General features: G+C 32.6%; 8 protein-coding genes across 8 annotated transcripts; 4 read left to right on the top strand and 4 right to left on the bottom strand.

Moving 5' to 3' along the window:
* The first annotated feature begins 56 nt into the window (after window positions 1–56).
* Window positions 57–925, top strand: BX664DRAFT_293978 (uncharacterized protein). The gene is made up of 2 exons (XM_051542075.1): window positions 57–358; window positions 422–925. The coding sequence occupies exons 1-2, from the start codon at window positions 85–87 to the stop codon at window positions 766–768; spliced, it is 621 nt and encodes a 206-aa protein (XP_051401176.1). The 5' UTR covers window positions 57–84; the 3' UTR covers window positions 769–925.
* A 1,728-nt stretch (window positions 926–2,653) lies between these two features.
* Window positions 2,654–3,569, top strand: BX664DRAFT_327980 (uncharacterized protein). Its single transcript, XM_051544523.1, has one exon. It carries the CDS (start codon window positions 2,711–2,713, stop codon window positions 3,467–3,469), a length of 759 nt encoding a protein of 252 aa, XP_051401175.1. The 5' UTR covers window positions 2,654–2,710; the 3' UTR covers window positions 3,470–3,569.
* A 185-nt stretch (window positions 3,570–3,754) lies between these two features.
* BX664DRAFT_277181 (arginine N-methyltransferase 2) lies at window positions 3,755–5,063 on the bottom strand. Its single transcript, XM_051541354.1, has 3 exons — window positions 4,201–5,063; window positions 3,911–4,139; window positions 3,755–3,837 (listed from the first exon to the last, which is right to left on the bottom strand). Exons 1-3 carry the CDS (start codon window positions 5,042–5,044, stop codon window positions 3,786–3,788), a joined length of 1,125 nt encoding a protein of 374 aa, XP_051401174.1. The 5' UTR covers window positions 5,045–5,063; the 3' UTR covers window positions 3,755–3,785.
* Window positions 5,064–6,271: 1,208 nt separating this feature from the next.
* On the bottom strand, window positions 6,272–9,746 carry BX664DRAFT_347988 (uncharacterized protein; the record flags this gene model as incomplete). The annotated part of the gene is made up of 8 exons (XM_051547563.1): window positions 6,272–6,476; window positions 6,563–7,130; window positions 7,241–8,220; window positions 8,280–8,650; window positions 8,744–8,973; window positions 9,036–9,084; window positions 9,198–9,397; window positions 9,512–9,746. 8 exons carry the CDS (start codon window positions 9,744–9,746, stop codon window positions 6,272–6,274), a joined length of 2,838 nt encoding a protein of 945 aa, XP_051401173.1.
* A 180-nt stretch (window positions 9,747–9,926) lies between these two features.
* Window positions 9,927–11,507, top strand: BX664DRAFT_327974 (uncharacterized protein). Its single transcript, XM_051544522.1, has 4 exons — window positions 9,927–9,998; window positions 10,089–10,139; window positions 10,208–10,361; window positions 10,437–11,507. Exons 1-4 carry the CDS (start codon window positions 9,987–9,989, stop codon window positions 11,444–11,446), a joined length of 1,227 nt encoding a protein of 408 aa, XP_051401172.1. The 5' UTR covers window positions 9,927–9,986; the 3' UTR covers window positions 11,447–11,507.
* A 668-nt stretch (window positions 11,508–12,175) lies between these two features.
* Window positions 12,176–13,016, bottom strand: BX664DRAFT_327973 (uncharacterized protein). The gene is made up of 2 exons (XM_051544521.1): window positions 12,411–13,016; window positions 12,176–12,349 (listed from the first exon to the last, which is right to left on the bottom strand). Exons 1-2 carry the CDS (start codon window positions 12,759–12,761, stop codon window positions 12,293–12,295), a joined length of 408 nt encoding a protein of 135 aa, XP_051401171.1. The 5' UTR covers window positions 12,762–13,016; the 3' UTR covers window positions 12,176–12,292.
* A 1,653-nt stretch (window positions 13,017–14,669) lies between these two features.
* Window positions 14,670–16,198, top strand: BX664DRAFT_378497 (uncharacterized protein). The gene is made up of 2 exons (XM_051548828.1): window positions 14,670–15,130; window positions 15,213–16,198. Exons 1-2 carry the CDS (start codon window positions 14,767–14,769, stop codon window positions 16,025–16,027), a joined length of 1,179 nt encoding a protein of 392 aa, XP_051401170.1. The 5' UTR covers window positions 14,670–14,766; the 3' UTR covers window positions 16,028–16,198.
* Window positions 16,199–16,964: 766 nt separating this feature from the next.
* Window positions 16,965–18,357, bottom strand: BX664DRAFT_327968 (uncharacterized protein). Its single transcript, XM_051544520.1, has 2 exons — window positions 17,975–18,357; window positions 16,965–17,886 (listed from the first exon to the last, which is right to left on the bottom strand). Exons 1-2 carry the CDS (start codon window positions 18,123–18,125, stop codon window positions 16,994–16,996), a joined length of 1,044 nt encoding a protein of 347 aa, XP_051401169.1. The 5' UTR covers window positions 18,126–18,357; the 3' UTR covers window positions 16,965–16,993.
* Between the last annotated feature and the right edge of the window lie 130 nt (window positions 18,358–18,487).

Below are 18,487 nucleotides of genomic sequence, written 5' to 3'. Positions count from 1 at the left end.
ATAGTCAAAGGGCCTGTTCCTTTTTTCCCTTTCTCTTTTTTTTTTTTTTTTTTTTTAAGAAAACCACAGTTTTAGAACTTCACCATGGCAATGTTACTTCTTCAACGATCTTCTCTTACTATTGCAAACACGCAACGTCTTTCTAGTTTGAGGAATACCTTTATCCTTTCTCGACGACTTTTCTCCAACAAAACTGACCAAGAAACAACCATCTATACAGGACCTTTATCCGGTGTGGCCAAAAAACTTAAACTGTTTTCTGTGACATCTCTTGGTTTAGGTTGTGGTATATCACCTTTTGTATATATTATTGATGTTCCTGTACCATTGATTGCTAAGACTGCACTTGTGGGTGCCGGTAAGATAAAACAATGAATATAGATCTTCCTTTATTTACATGTTCTTTTTTTCTTTATTTTAGCTATTGCTACTAGTGCTGCTTCCACAGGATTGATTCAATGGGTTATGTCTCCATACGTTACAAAGATCACAACGAACAATGCCTCTGATCCAAAAGAATTGACTATTCATACTCTCTCCTTTCTTGCCAAGGATCATATTACCAAGGTACCAGTCAATGCTTTGGTTCCTTCTACTCGTATTTTCACAAGTCTTATGGTATCTGATATGGAACAAACCAAAGGATTTATCAACAATAAATCTGCCAAACCCAAAGCTCTCTTCTATATCCATCCTGAAATCTGTCAAGACGAAGGTTCTTCCATTAAGAAGGTCATAGATCAAACTGGTGTTGGCCAAGGTTTTTAATATAATGTATATGTAGTATAGATATTTTTTTTAATAGTCACCATCATCATTTTTTTTTCTTTTTTAGAATACACTTTATAGTTTATATTCATACTCCATCTTTTTCTTCACCACTCTTCTTTTTCTTGATCGAATAAAAAAAAAAAAAAAGTAGATTGTCAATTTTCAAAATGTGAAATCACGTCTTTTCTAATGGCAAATAACTCTTATTTATTATTTCAATGTTACTCGATCGTATCCATCAATATCAATAGAAACAAGGCAATATATATATATATATATATAATCATACTCACCTACTCGGCTTTTATTATTGATGATTGTCAACTCCTGAGGATTGGATCCAAAGATTTCTTTTAAGAGTGAGAGCTGCCCAATGATCTTTTTCTGTGATTTTCTACGCATGATCGAAAGGTTGTCTCTTGAATCCACTAACAAAAGGAATAGTCATAGATACACATCTTTTGTTAATACTGCTTATATGGTAGGATGATAGATTTAAGCTTAAAAAATGGGGGTGGTAAGAGATACACTTTATTCAATAATAATTGACGGAATTCAAAGAATAAGATGGCGCAAAAATAGGAAATAAAATATCGTAAGGATAGAAAATAAATGACAGAAGAATAAAAATATAATTGTCGCATAATCAAATAGAGAATATAAGAAGATAAAGAACAAGAAGAAAAGGAGTGATAGTAGTTCCATTGAGTATTTTGAATAACAGAAAATAAAATATTATTTAGTCAACATATCCATTTTTTTATATTTATTTCAAATTACCTGTAGGGTAGCATTAAATACGTCCTCCGAAGAGGCGATAACATATTTTTATATGTTGCTGTACAGGTTGATATTCACTTTGAACACCAAGAGAGATTTCAAAAAGAAAAAAAAAAGAGGAGAATGATTAATATACTGTATCGTCATCATTGTTATTAAAAGAAACTTACTATTGAGCAAGGCACAGAAAGAAGGAAGTCCAATAAGTATATATAAAAAAAAAGCAAATGGACCTAAAGGCCCGTCTTGATTCTTGTAAGGTTCTTGTCCAGAAAAAAAAACTTGTATTGGAGTGGATGGATATAAAGGTCTTGTATGCTTGTAAATTGGTTTAAAAATTGATATCAAAATAGATAAAGAAATTAAAAGAAAAAGGAAAAAAAAAAGGAAAAAAAAGAGAAAGAAGAAACAGAAAAAAAAAGAAAAATAAAATATCACTTTTTTATATCTCTCACTTGATCAAAGAATAAAGTAAACCCAGCAAAAATATCTCATAAGAAAAAAAAAGAACTATTATGCAAATTTACATTCGTTATCGATCGATCGAATGTCTCAGTTAATGAAAATAAACAAAGAAGACCCGAGTAAATGTATTTTTTTAATAAAAAAAGGAAAGGAACTATTATGCAAATTCACATCAACATCACAAGATATGAATATTACATTAGTATACCCCTGTCTTAACTGTGAATATTATGATGATACAATATTAAAAATATAGTTCTTTTTTTTTCCAAATATGGCCTGCTGAAAAGAATCAGCTAACAATCAGTCATCAATCATCAATCATCAATCAATGACATACTCTACCGACATCTCTAAAGCGATATCTAAAAAAGTGGTAATGCGACATTCATTTTGGGAAAGTACGATTTTTTATTTTATAACATCACGAAAAGCATTTTCTTGTGACCCGACAAAAAACTTTGAAAACACTGTATTTATGGTGGTGGATTCACTTTTTTTTTTTTTTTTTTTTTTTTTTTGAAAATTTTGGATTTTACAGCCAAAAATTTGGAACTCCTCAGCCAAACTTTGGCTGTAAAAATAAATCGTCGAGGGTACATCAGGCATGTTAAACTTTTTTTTTCTTGGTTTCCCTTTTTCTTTTTCTTTTTTTTTTTTTTTTTTTTTGTTTTACAACTACTTTTTTTTTAAAATGAGCGACGAAACGAAGCTAATGCAACCTATGCGAAGTACATCATTTATGGAAATATATTTGGAGCATGTACTGGAAAATGAAAAGGAAGAAAAGAAACAAGATTTGACTGAAGAGAGATCAACTAAGGATCAACAAAAACCAGCACTGAGTCGATTAGAACAACTCCCACCTGATGTATGGCGCAATATCTTGATCAATCTACCGCTCAGTCAGTACCCTGAAATGGACAGGTTATCGAAGCATATTCAAACAATTGCTCGGTACTCTTCTTTGTATTGGATTCATGTCGCAGATCGAGGTCCTCCTTCCTTGAATTCTAAAAGCAAGACTTTTTACGGCCAACTGAACCAAGTTCGAAAAAACTATACCAAAGTGTTTCGACAAGCTTGTGATTACTGTTATGGCAACCACAAATATAAACCTCACAAAGTCGGATGGATGGCGGTTCTTCCTGTTCGTATACCAAACTATGCTCGTCGAGAAATGTACCTCTGTGGACCTTGTCGACAAGCCCATTATGAAAAACACCCAGAAACGATCCCGATCGACGTGAAAAAAAGTAAAGCAACGCCAGCAATGCTTCAGGACAAGTATCCTTTCACCAAAAACCAACGCAAACAATTAGGTATCAATGGTATGACCGAACTTGAAATTCTTTTATGTGCAAGAAAATTCTATGGTGGCAACGTTGGTATTCAAGCAGAACGACTACGACGACAATATAACGGATCACTACCAGCCAAACAAGCAAAATGAACAAAAGTTGAATTTCTCCTTCACAGGTCATTCGTTTTAGTTTAGTGTATATATAAATTTGTTTCATTCAAATAAAACTGTATAAATATTATTATTATTCTCTTTGAATTGTTCGTTTTTCTATTTATCAAATGCTTGAAAGATTTTTCATATTATCATCTTCATTATTGAAACATTTGATCATCATAAAAAAAATAAAAAAAGGTGGGACAAAATAAAAGATACAAATTCAAATAACTACAAATAGACACAACAAAAAGGAGAGAATAATAATAAACTAATATGTACAACAGGACAAAAGGTAGTTTTTTTATTATTATTGTAAGAATTTGCAAATAGGTAAATAATACTTTTCAAGGGACCAGTATCTAGGTAAAGTACAAAACAAATCATTAGTCTATGATTTTTGATCCTTTTTTTTTTTTTTTTTTTTGGATTTACCTTTGACGTACACCATCCCACACACCTTTTTCATCAGCAGTAGGAATATCCATAGCTACATATTCAGTATCCAAGCCAAATTCACGGAGATCCACTTCTGACACACGACAATAGATATCATGGAAGAATTGATTAGTAGCCCCTAATCCGTTGAACCATGTATAGATACCATCCGTGTTCAACATGTTTGGTACTGCATCATGAAAAGCTCGAAGATCATCATAGAATTCTATCAAAAAAAAAAAAAAAGATGAATCATATAGTATCACTTATTTTTTTTTTTTTTTTACCGCCGTAAGTATCAAAAAAGATACCATCAAACGTCATTGTCAAAGTAGGGACGACATCTTGCCATCGACCAAACAGAATAGTAACACCAGGTTTTTGATCCCAACCCAATTTCTTCATATGTGCATAGACATCAGGATGTGCTTCAATAATATAATGATGGCGAGGTTTGTATTTTTGTAATTCCATATCGATCAAACCAAGTCCAAAACCAACGTTCAACACATCTAATCCTTCTTTAGGGCACATCACTTTGGCGTGTTCCACCATCAAAGGTCCTTCCCAACCCATCATCACTGCATCATCGTTAGCATCCATCAATTTATTATCATCATAGTGTAATTTTTGTTGTAAATAATCTTCGTTGGGAATCTCGTCCTTCTCATCTTGGAATGCATTTTTCATGGCACGAATCACCAGTTCCGCCCTGACACCTTCATTGACCAATCGTTCGTATACTTCAGTATGTCCATTTTTGAGCGCCAATTCGCCAGCTGTCACCTCGGCCTTGTCCACCAGATTGTAAGGATGTCGTTCTGAGAGAAGGTATTCCACCATATCCAAATGACCTGCTTCCGCTGCATAGTGTAAAGGTGTCCTTCCTTGTTCCGTAGCATTAAAACACACATCCGCTTCCTTGTCCGTTATCAATGTCTTGACTTGTGCGAGATCGCCAGCAACTACCGCTTGGATCAACTGTTCACCTAGAGCCAACTCCTCCGCTGTGTATACTTCTTCTTCAGTCGACTGATCTTCTTGCTGTGATGGATCTTCTTGATCGTTTGTGGTTTGATCTTCTTCGGCTTTTTGACGTTTGCTAGCTGGTTCTTCTACGGACGATTGCATGTCTATGAATGAATAGAAGGAAAAGGGAGGGAAAAAAAAATATTATTCTTTTTTTTTTTTTCTGTGACCTTCTGCACCACAGCGGAATTTAGTTATTTCTATTTCTCTTTTCTCTTTCTCTGTCTCATTTTTTTTTTTTTTTTTATTTAGGAAAACGATGGCATTGCTAGAGTCCGATGATATCTCGAAAAGTAAGAAAGAATATCATTAGGTACTACAACATTACTAACCTTTTTCTTTTTATAAAGGTTTATCTCAACTCGATCATCAACTTTTCAAGGCGACTCAACAATCTTTGGAACAAGATATAAACGACTTTGTCTCCAATTTTGACGTAAGAAAAATTATCGCTTCTTTAAAGAAACTCTTCTGTTATTAATACTATTTGCTTCTATCTACATACATATATATATAGGATGAATCACACCCTTCTTCCTCCACATCGTCTACAACTTCACCCATTAGTCCCAACGACCTGACTGCTGCATTTATTCAACTCAACAGTTGTCATGTGTACCTTGACGTAGCCAAGACACGCAAAGATGAATGGCATTCACTGTCGAAAGAATGTAAGTCAAATAGATATATATATATATGTAGGATATCAAGTGTATATGTATTGGTTAATTTGCGACTAGAAAAAAAAAACAATGTGCTCACTTTTGAATTATTATTCTTTTTTTTTTTTTTTTTTTTTTTTGTGGATAGTGACGGATATGAAAGAGATGATGGATCAAGTTCAATCTATCATGACTTCACAACAGGAACGAAACATCAAGGCAACATCTTCACTGACGGAGGAAAAGAAAAAATATATGGATGATATTGATCGAAGAAGAAAACTGGCAGATCAAGACTTACAACGACAATATGACAAGATGGAGGAAATGTATGCAAAGAAGACACGTGAATCTATTTATCGAAATCTTGTTGGATCAAACTATTGGCTTCATCAATAGATTACTATAATTAGTTGATCTCTTTTTTTTTTTTTTTTTGGTTTATCGTTTATTTCCATTCCCCTCCATGTATTCCCCATCCTCTCTTATTATGTATTATAGTGTGATCCATTGTATGTAAATAAACATTTAATTTGATGTATAAGTCAAAAAGATTAAAAAAAACAAAACTGGTTCAAACGAGATTTTTTATTAGTATATAAATGATATTTTCTAACAAGGAAAAAAAAAGGTAATCTATCTATCTATAAAGTATGAAAAAAAAAAGTTATAAATGATTCAATAAATTATGGAACATCAACGTTTCAAAATGTTCGTTGACGCTAGCATGTCGTAGACCATGTTTTTCAGTGGGGTACATTTGCAGACAATATGGTTTGCCTAGGTGAGCCAAACGAGATACAAGTCGTTCCGAGTTGATGAAATGTACATTTTCGTCTATTAATCCATGCACAACAATCAGTCGATTTTCCCTATTGATTTGATTATCAAGAAAAAAAAAAATGAATTGAAGAATACATCATTGTTTTGACAGAAAAAAAAAAAAAAAAAAACTTACTCATTTGGAAATTGATGAATCCAATGTAACACACTTGAGGTAGCATATTGATAAGGATGATCCAAAGGCATTCCCATGTAACGTTCGGTATAGGCAGAATCATATAGTTCCCACTGGGTAACAGGAGCACCAGCAATAGCAATTTTGAATATACTTGAGTAATGAGCCAATGCCATTAGACTAAGATAACCACCATAAGACCATCCAGTCACTGCCACACGATTTAGATCCACTACACTAACAAGTTTATTATTTTGAGGTAATGCTCCAAAACATGATGTTGCCAAATATTCTAATCCTTGTACTTGATCTTCCAATTCCACACGTCCAAGACGATGCTTAACATATGATTCAAAAGCTAATCCACGATCACATGAGCCTCGTCCATCAATGACTACCACCGCAAAGCCAAAATACACTCCCATGAGATATCGCAAGAGTCGAGGGAATTTGAATTCGTTCGTCACCATCTGTGTTTTGGGCCCACCATAAATATGTAGAATCGTTGGATAACTTTTGCCAGGTTGATAAAAACGAGGTTTATATAAACAACCATAGAGTTTGACGCCTACAAATAGAACAGATTGTTTAAAAAAAAAAAAATGAAAAAATAAAAATAAAAAACCTGTTAATTGATTTCTGTTCCTTTTTTTTTTTTTTTTTTTTTTTTTTTTTTACCATCTGATGTCATAAATTCAAATATTTCGCCTTCAGGAATAACATGCATTCGTTTTTCAGCTTCATAGATAGATGTCATACAAGCATTATCGGGATGACAGAGATGAGGTTCCAGTTGCTTATCTTGATCCAATACCAGAATAGAATTCCCATTGGTAGTATGTCGTTTTGGTAAAGAGGGTACATGACAAAAAGCTGAAGAGGGTTGGGCAATAATCATACTCTGTATATCTATTTTCATATCCATTCCACTATCATCATCACCATCAATATCGTTGATATCACACATAGCTGGCATAATAGTCACAATAGAGTTATTTATAGTATTATCGTTGCAATATTGACTTTGGTTATATTTCACTTGTGGTAGAGGATCATCTTTAGTGAACTGCAATTGTCGTAAAACCACACCATGAGGTTGATGTAATGACGATGCGACATCAACAAATACATCCATATTTCCATTCATTTCAATCGTATGACTATAACCTAAAGAAGTCAATCTTCGAATGGGTCGCTGTATTGAATGAAGGTCAAATGTCGTTACATATAAGTGTGTTTCCAAAGGTGTATCCATTTTAGCCATAAAATAAACAAGTTTTCGTCTTTGATCCACATGAATAGGTTTGTCCACTACACACCAATCTCCACTTGTCAGTTGTTGTACATTGAAATGATCGTTATTGTTTTCCTTTGCCACATAATATAAATGTCGAAATCCACCCAATTCAGAGCTCCAAATAAAATGAGTAGAAATAGATTTGTTGCTTTCCAAAAATGAATATGCATCCGATATGTTGACCCAAGAATCTTGTTTTTCCGACCACAGTTCCTCTATTTTTGGTGTATGTTGTTGTTGCGATTGATGGTGCTGAGTATTTTGTCTTGCTTCTTCTTCTTCTTCCGTTCTAAATAATGTACACGGGATTTGTATCACCACTGTTTTTGTTTGGTCGCGTGGCAAAAGTTGTAGCCAGACACTATGCATAAATAAATTAAAGTCAGTTTAGGTGATGATCATATATTATATAAATTTTACCTTTCACCATTTGGTAGCCAACCTAACCTTACAATATATTCAGCCCAAGGATATAAACATTCTATAGTGTCAGGACCCCATAATTGTTTTCGACGAAAAGTACCCAGTTTAAAAGGGATTGTTGTATAAGTAAATTCGAGGATATATAGTTTACTGATGGCATTGGGTTGACCAGCACGAGGATATCTTGCTGAAGCTGCTGCGATTATTTGAGGATTATCTTCATTCTCATCAATAATATTGTTGCCATTGTTGCTAAAATTCACTAATTCCACGCCTGATTCATCCGTTTCCAGATACAGTAAACGATTCAAATCCGAGTTCTTTGCTGACGGACCCCAATAGCAACCAGTATACCGATGGAACTCTTCCTAATGTATATAGGAGTATACGTAAAAAAAAAAAAAAATAGTCCATATAAGTTTTTTTTTTTATTATTTATTGTTTTCAATAATTTATTTTACCTGGATCACGTATTCAGCCACACCACAAGAGAGTGATTCATTTTGTTGATTAGAACAAAAGGTAAGTTGTATTTCATCACCATCAAAGTTAGATATCCAAATATCACGGTTACGAATAAATGTAAAGATGTCATTGTTGATACCACCAAGTTTTGGATCAGTTCTAGCACTCGTGTCATAAAGTGCCTTGTTGCCCAAAGATGTTGTAGGTTGTTGCTTTTTTTGATCACCTAACAAATTATGTAAAGATGTGTAATGAATAAAAGGTTTTATAATATATATATAGTCTTACTTTTTGTCAGTAACAGATTCATATCATGTGATGATACAAGTTTTGGAATCTAAAAAAACATAAAAAAAAAAGAAAAGTTTAGGGTGTTGTGATACAAGTACTATCATATCGAATACATATTTTCATGCACTGTCATACTTTTGTTTCATTATATCACTATACCTTTCCAATTGTCCCAGCATAAATATTTCCCATGAATATCATCAAAACAGTATCATTCACCATTTGAAATGACGATAATGATTGTAATGGTCTTATACGGTCCTGTCTATTCGTTTTCATCTGAAGATGGGACATGTCATCTTGAGTTTTATATTCATCAAACATTCGAGTCCAGGGTAATGATGAAGGAAGTGGTTCATCTATAATAACAAATATATATATATATATATATGTTAACATTTATAATGGAGTGGTTTGTTGTATATAGAAACGCGTCTTGTTTCGTTTTCTTTTTTTTTTTTTTTTTTGTTTACCTTTGGAATAAAATAAGGAATAATCGACTTGATAAAAAACAAATTGTCTTGATGTAGTGTAATTAGGAGCAATACAATTGGATAAAAAATATAATTTGTGTTGTTGAGGATGGAAATAAAAGTTTTTACAGGTGGAGATGTTGTGGTTGCTGAGAGAAGATAAAGTTTGCATACGTAACCTTCTGACTTGGGTTCTAATATCATCCCAACTAAATGAGGATGAGGAAGAATTCATCGTAAGAATTATAATGTAGGATATTAGTATAAATAAGCAATTGTCAATAACACATATATGAAGGCACACACAGAAGTGAATGAAAATAAGGAAGAAACAAAAAAAAAATAAATGTGGGGTTGAGACATCCAGAAGAAGCATGAACCATATTTTAAACACCGTTTATAAAACTTTTTTTTGTTGTTTTCTATTTGTTTCTTCTTTTTCTTATCCATCCATCCATCCGTCTATCTATCTATTATGTCTCTTGGAGTAAGTAGAATGAATGAATTCAATTCATCTCTTTATTTTTTTTTTTTAATAAAATACTAAATCATTCATTTAAATTTAATGTTTGATTAGACTATTCTCAGTTATCCCAACAATCCTCGTGTAGCTAAAGCAAAGATTGCTGTAAGTACTAGAATTACATAAAAGAGTCAAACATTTAATACATATTTTTTTTTTAAATTCATTAATAGGCTGCATACAATGGTTTGGCTTTTGATGAAAAAATGTTTGATCTTATGACTGAACGTGACGAAGCTTTTTATCAACGATTCCCTGTTGGCAAAGTCCCAGTACTTGAAGGCAAGGAAGTTGACTTGTTTGAATCCAATGCTATTGGTTATTATGGTAAAAAAAAAAAAAAAAAGCATTTATTTTTTTTTTTTATAATGACATTCATATTTTGTTTTCAATAATAATTAGCTGCTCTCCAAAATGCTGATTCTCCTTTACTTGGTAAGACACCTGCCGAAAAAGCCTTGATCCTTCAATGGGTTCTCTTTTCTGAAAATGAACTCCAAACCAATTTCTCTCAATGGTTGTCTCCTTTGATGGGTTATTCTCCTTACTTGAAACCTTCTGTTGACGCTGCCATTGAAAAGGTGAAACGCGCCTTGGGTGCTTTGGATAAGGTGTTGTTGAGCCGTACTTATCTTGTGGGAGAAGACATTACTTATGCCGATATTGCAGTTGCCACTTCTTTGGTGTTCCCTTACAAGCTTCTTTTCGACAAATCTTTCCGCTCTCAATACAAGAACGTCACCCGTTACTTCAATACTGTCACTGGCAAGAAACATTTCAAGGAACATCTTGGTCAAATTCAATTGTGTGAAACTCCATTGAAATATGTACCACCCAAGAAGGAAAAGAAGGAAACTAAAAAACAAGAAACTCCCAAGAAGGAAAAGAAACCTGCTGCTGCTGCTGCTGCTGACGATGAAGAAGAAGCTCCTAAACCTCCTCCTAAACCCAAATCCAAGTTGGATCTCTTGCCACCCTCCAAGTTTATTATGGACGAATGGAAACGTATGTACTCTAACAATGATACTGATGTTGCCATGAAATGGTTCTGGGATCATCATGATCCTGAAGGTTATTCTCTTTGGAAGGTGGATTACAAGTATAATGATGAACTTACCTTGATTTTCATGTCCAGCAATTTGATTGGTGGTTTCTTTGCTCGTCTTGAAATGGCTAGAAAGTATGCCTTTGGTTCTATGGTCGTAACAGGTGTCAACAACAATAATGCTATCTCTGGTTACTTCCTTATTCGTGGTCAAGAAGTTCCTTTCGAAGTTTATGATGCTGCTGATTACGATTCTTACAACTTTGTCAAGATTGAACCTTCCCAATATGAAGAAAAGAAGGATGAAATTTATAAGTACATGGCCTGGGAAGTCGATGGATTCGCTGATGGCAAGATCTTCAAGTAAATTGACCTTATAGTATTAGGATTATTTTATGTTTTGAAATAAAATTGATCTATGTCACTATCTTTATTTTTTTTTGTTATGTTTTATTTTCATGTTGCATCATAGCCATCATCATCAAGTCATCAGTCTATCATCCTCATAAGCAAATCATCCGTATATGAAGGAATTCCCCATGAAAGGAAATGAGTCTGATCATACTTTTCAACTCCGTGTTATTATCTTTTTATTTATTTTCAGGAAATGAATCCAAAAAAAGCCAACAGATGTTTATTCATCATCCAATTTCAATAGAACGTCTAACAAAAAAAAAGTGAATCCAAAAAAAAAAAATTAAAATTCACACATATAAACAAAGGAAAAAGAAAGGGGTAAAATGGGGCATGTTTTTTTTTTTATTGTTTGCGTAACATTCTACACGAGTGACGAAGATTTTGTTTATTTATTTTCTTTTTTTTTTTTTTGACAAATAATCAAGTAGTTTTTTTTTATTGTTGTTTATTAAGGATTAAGTCAAAACTAAAGTAGAAAAAAAAAGGGGGAAGAAGGAAAGGATATACGTAAAGTAAAAAAAAAAAAAAATGATACAATAAAGAAAAGAAGACTTTTTAGCATGATCCACTGCTTGATGTCATCTTTCTCTAAAAAGAAGAAAAAAGAAAAAAAAAAAGAGGGGAAGGGTGAATAGATTTGTTTTCACGTATGTACATAAAAAGAATAACAAAACAAAAAAAAAAAAAAATAAAAAGATAAAGCTAAACTAAAAAAAAAAAAAAAAAATACTACAATCTATGGAAACTTTTTTTTTTCATCGGAGCACATAAAAAAAATTTTTCTTGTTCTTTTGAATCAATTGAGGACACTAACACGCATACCTTTGGCAATATCCATTAAAATTTGAGCAGCCTATATAAAACAATAGTAAATGTTAATATATATAATATCTCTTTATATAATTTTTTATTACCTCCAAAATTTGAACTTGTTGTCGTTTACTCATTCCCCAACGTCGATGAGTCCAACCTTCAGTATGATCCCAAGCATGTCGTTGTAAACATATACCATGTTGATAGGTCAAACCACATTGTTCACAAACATATTTTCCATTACCAGAACAATCTTCATGATCACCACAACCATCATCTTGTTGTTGTTGTTGTTGTTGTTGTTTATTTGATTTCTTATTTTTTCGATAGTGTTGACGAATAACAATATCTTCATCGGATGATTGAGTAAATGAAGCCAAAGTTGCTGCAGCTGCTGAAATAGAAGGATCTTCTGTTTTCTTTTGTTTCTTTTTAGAATGGTTCAGTTCCATGACTTGATAATGATATGAAGAAGGTGGTGAAGGAAGAGTATTATTCTGTTGTTGTTTCTTTGTTCTTTTTCGTTTTCGTTCTACTTTAGTGGTTGTTGTCGTTTCTTCCACTGGTGTAGTGACTGGAGTTGGTAAATAAGTAGATGGTTGTTGAGGATAGTAATAATTAGAAGTAGAAGGTGGAGGTGAAGGAGTAGGTGGATAATAAGGAGTATTGTTATTATTATTATTATTGTTGTTGTTGTTGTTGTTGTTGGATGGTGCTGAAGTACTACTACTATAACCAGGTAATGAAGAAGGTGGCGGCAATATATAAACTGGTCGGTTGGTTGAACCATTTTGTTGTTGTTGCTGTTGCTGTTGTTGTTGTTGTTGTTGTTGCTGTTGTTGTTGTTGATTTGAAGGATATATAGTAGAAGATCCAAACAATGCAGAAGGAGGTGGTAGGGACATGTTTTCTTTCACATCAATAGTAGACATAGTAGAATCGTTTATACAAAAAGAAAGAAAGGTAAGTGGGAAAAAAAAACAAAAAGGGTAAAATAGAAAAAAAAAAGGGGGGGAAAGAAATGAAAGAAAGAAAGAACTTTGGTAAACAAAAAAAAAAAAAAAGACTAAAAAAATACAAACTAAGCTGCGTTTGAAAAAGTTTTTTTTTTTTTTTATATATGATGAATGAAAATCTTCCAATCTCTAGTCTTGCATTAAGTATAAATTCACGTATGGAATGATCATTCATATCAGCATTGAATCAATGATTAAAAAAAAAAAAGTAAATGATGGATTTCTTTTTTTTTAAAAAAATATTCTGTCAAATATGACCCAATGACTAACGGATATGAAAAAGAATGAACTGTCTTTTTTTTTTTTTTGATTGATTGTCAATGGAAGTAAGTTGTATGAACAATATTATAATGTGATCATGTGATTTCTTTCATAAGGAATATAATAATAAAGAAAGAAAGAAAAAAAAAAGAAAAGAAATAAGAAAAAGAGAAAAAGTAATATATATACAAATATAGAAAGAAGAAAATGGTATTAGTTGGTACAACCATTAAGTAGAAAAAGGTAGGTTCCGGCAAATAATAATAAAAAAAAAAAAAAGGAGTCTCAAAAAAAAAAAAAAAAAAAAAAAAAAGAAAAAGAAGAAGTATAATCAAAAGGAAGAAAACGGGATTTCTGATCTTAACCATATTCAGCTTTGTCATTGTTTTGAAATTTTCAAAGGAGACTAGACCGATGGAGGGTCTAGATGATTTTTTCTTTTAAAAACGTGTCGATCTATATTCATATTCCGAGAGATTTGATTGGTTCCCCAAACTAAAAAAGGTGAAATTTGTCAGCTCTACCTCTTTAACTTAACTTTTCAAGAAGTGTTCTCATTTGTCTAAAATGCTATTTCCTTTTTTTTATTTTCTCCTCTTTTACTCCTCTGTTTTTCTAGACCCCAACTCCTTTTTTTTCATCTAACTTGGGAAGATCCCTTTTTGGAAATCATACCGATCAATAAAAAAAAAAAAAAAAGAGGGGAGATGATTGATATATAAAATAATGAAAAAGAAAAGAAAAAATATATATCTTTTTTTTTGTATGTGTGTGAATAAGTTATTATCATATAAAAAAGAGAAAGAAAGAAAAAAAAAAACTTTAATCTTTTTTGTAACAATAATTTATGGAAAACTATTTCTGTTGATAATGATCGACAAGTCCTATTTTCCAGTGTGGGAAACAGAAAAAAAAAAGACATGAGACGCGCGGGTCCATTTTTTTTTTCATTTCTGTTTTTTTTTTTTTTTTTTTTATAATTTTGGTCAATATTTTGATTTTTTTTTTATTTTCTTTTCTTTCTTTCTTTTCCTCTTTCCCCTCACTTTTTTTTTTCCTCCCTTTCTTTCACTATAAATATTTTCTGCTCCGCCCCCTTTTTTTTTTCCTTTTCACTCTTTCTTTTTGTCTAATTCATCATCAATACATCTATCTTTCTTTTTTTTTCTTTTAATTTACAATGCTTACTATGACAACCACTTATTCAGCTCCTACACCTCATAAAGGAAAGAAACCTTATAAAAGTTGGCTCAAAGATGGTGTTAGTGGTGGACCTTGTTCTATGGATATTCTTGTACAATGGTTATCAGTGAAAGCTAATTTTTCTAAATGGCGTGGTGATGAAAGTGAACGAACTCCCAAAAAATTATTATTGGAAAATATTCTTGATACTATGCGTGAACATGGAATACATCATCGATTAGCTAAAGATATTGCTAGTAAGATATCTACTTTACAAAGTAATTATCGAACAGCTCGTGAATGGAATGATACTGAAGGTAAACGTTTAAGAGATGCTGGTGCCGAAGATGAAACTGTACATGGTAAGAAATAAAGAAATGGTTGTACAAAAAAAAAAAAAAGAAACAAAAAGTATTTACTGTTTTTTTTTTTTATTTTATAAAGAGGAATTAGTTAAACGGTTTCCTTACTGGGATGCTCTTCATGAAACGTTTGGTACTCGTACTTCTTCTTGGCCTATGTCTATCAGTAGTATCATGCATCGTGTAGAAGAAGAACAATTAGAACAAAATGAACAACTCAAAGTAGAATCTGATGAAGATTTGGAACAATTAGATGACACCACTCGAAATCGATTTTATCATACACTTCATGATCCACATTCAAAACGACGAAGAAGACTTAGTGATAGTAGTTTACGTACTGCTACAAATTCTACAAATTTACTTCAACAAAATAATAATAATCAACAATATCAACAACAACAACAAAATGGTACTTCTCATCACCCTCCTTATCATCATTCAACTTTATTACCTTCTTCTTCTTCTTTACTTCAACCTATGGTAATACGACCTATGCCACGATCCTTTCAACATTCTAGTAAAACTGATTCTACACAAAAACAATCATCACATCAACAAACTACAAAAAGAAGAAGATCTTCATCTTCATCATCATCATCATCATCATCTTCTCAATCATCATCATCGTCATCTTCGAATTATCGTCATCAACAACAACATTATCAAGTCTTGGCAGATTCTTTAATTCAAGTCACTCGTGAAAAAGAAGCTGGACGAATGAAACGATCACAAGATATGTTGGATTTTTTACGTGAAAAACGTTTGGAACGTGAACAATTATTGATGGAAAAGGAAAAAACAAGACGAATCAAGGCCAAAGCTGAATTGGTTAAAAATATGTTAGAAGCTGGTTTTACAAAGGATGATATCTCTCAACAATTGGAACGTTTATGACCTTTACTTTTTTTTTTTTTTAGTTAATTAGTATCATTCTTCATAATTTCTTTACTGTAGTCAACATTTTCTTTTATTTATATTATTATTATTCTTTTGTACCAATATGTTATTCATACTTTTTTTTTTGTCAAATAAACCAATCATTATATTATCATCCCATCATCATCTAAAAATGGAAGTGTCTTTTTTTTTTTGTGAAAGGATAGGATGCATCCTTGCCTCGCTTCCCATTGGTGCTAGACCAAATAAAGTAAATTTTGATTTCTGCAACCTTTTTTATACCCACTCTCCTTTTTTTTTTTATTCTCTCTTTGATTCGCCACTATAAAATCATTTCCCCTTATTTCTTGGAATGCAGAAATGATAGAGAGAAAACATCATCCTATGTATATACTTCTTTAAAGAAAAAAGAAACCTCCTTTTGAATAAAATAAAAAAAAAAAGTTCATCTACAGAAATGGGTTTTTTCCCATTCATGCGGAGACTCAATGGCTCGTGCTTTTTTAGGCAAGACAAAGAAGGAGTATTGATCGTCTTTAAAAAAATGGGTTTTACTTTTTATAGACTACTCCGTTGATCATCATTTATGTTATCTTTCATTCATTCCAAAACGTTAAATCATCACCCAAAAAAAAAAAAGATAGTGGCTTTGAATGAGCGGATGATTGGTTTCTTTTTTTTTTTAAAAAAAAAAAAAAAACCTGATATAGAAAGAAAGAAAAAAAAAAGATCAAAAGGGAGGCTTGCAACGATGACTAAAAATAGACATTATACCATGTTGTTGTCTTTTTTTATTATGATTGGATGAAAGGGTGATCCACTCTTTTTTTTTTATTATTATTATTAGTATTAATATAATTAGTTTGCTGGATTGCCTTTCTCCTTTTTTATATATGTATATATTCAAAAAAAAAAAAAAAAGATGTAACATACTATTAGATTAAAAAAAAAAAAAGGATGGACTTAAAAAGCTGCGATGAATGCCATGATACAAGCCAAAGTCAAACTACCAGTAGGCACGATATGACCAGCATGATTTGTACTACTGGTCACGGCAGAAGGGCCGATTTTTCTATTGACATTGGTATCGACCGTGGTAGGATGGGCAACACTGTTTGTAGGGGAGGATGACATATTCAATGACACACCAGAGGGTTTCATAGATGCAGATAGTGAAGATACCTTAGATAATGATGATGATGGTGATGCTGAGGGAGTGGTAGCAATAATGGCACGTGAACCATTGGCTGATGAAGGTGGACGTGCATTGAGACTGTTACTCAAAGGACGAGGTGTACGACTACTGCCACTATTGGTCACACTCACGCTCATTGAAGAGGAACTACTAGGCACCTTTTTCATATCGGATGGACGGCTTGATGATGATGATGACGATGATGATGATTTGGATGATGATGATGATGATGATGATTTGGACGATGTGGCAGGAGGATTATTAGTAGGTTGGGGAGTTGGTTTCTTATTTTCACTTGTGGGGGACGCTTGATATGTCTTTGTGGTAGTACGAGTCTTATCATGCTTAGGTTTCTTTGTGCGTGTGGCAGTATATGATGTAGTGGTGACGGTTGTGTAGGAAGGTTCAGGAGGTTCAAAAAAATCACCATCATGCTTTTCTTTACGAGGTCTGTCTTTTTTCTTTTCTTGATCACCATTCTCTTCATCTAATAATTCTTCTTCTTCTTGTTCTTCATTATCCCTTTCAGGTTTTTCTTCAGGTGCAGTAGTGGGTTGACCATAAAATGTCTTGGTGATGGTTGTTGTTGATACCAATGTTGCTGCATCAGCATCCACTAGACCATCCTCTGAATAATCTACATCATCTTCTGCTGCCTTGGCTAATCATCAAAAAAAAAAAAAGGAAATGATGAGGATGACAATGTATTTAGAAGTCTCTGTCTCTCTCTTTTTTTTTTTTTTTTTAACCTGAGACTACAAGAGCGATCACGGCAAGGAGGGAAAGAACTCGATTCGTACGCATATTGTATATATGTGTGCGTTGTCTGTGTGTTGTATCAACAAAAGGGATGATTTCAGAAAATTGATAAGGAAGAAGGAAACTTTTTTTTTTTGTCATTGAGAAGTACCTCTTTTTATATATGTACGGCCATATTTTTCTGAAGCCTTTTGACTTTGTATCATGATACAGTTGTATTTACCGATACTGTCGTTGACGATATGAATGATGTTGATAAAAGATCAACTAGGCTCTTTTTTTTTTTTGGTATATACATACTGAAAAAGGAACCGCGTTATTATTGTCATAGATTGAAAATACTCGGTGGATATCTCAAATTGCCTCGGATGAGTTTTTTTTTTTTTTCTGATGATCCAATAAAGCCAAAAAAAAAAAAAAAAAAAAAAAGAACCCTTAGTTGGGGGGATTGGATGATTTGGAATAGAGCCATATTCATCATTCGGAGTTTCCCGGCTTGCATG

This window comes from Halteromyces radiatus (assembly GCF_025201355.1).
Source record: "Halteromyces radiatus strain CBS 162.75 chromosome Unknown BX664scaffold_3, whole genome shotgun sequence".
NCBI lineage: Eukaryota > Fungi > Mucoromycota > Mucoromycetes > Mucorales > Cunninghamellaceae > Halteromyces > Halteromyces radiatus.
The sequence above is the reverse complement of the archived record's forward strand: the minus strand, read 5'-3'. Positions and strand labels throughout refer to the sequence as shown.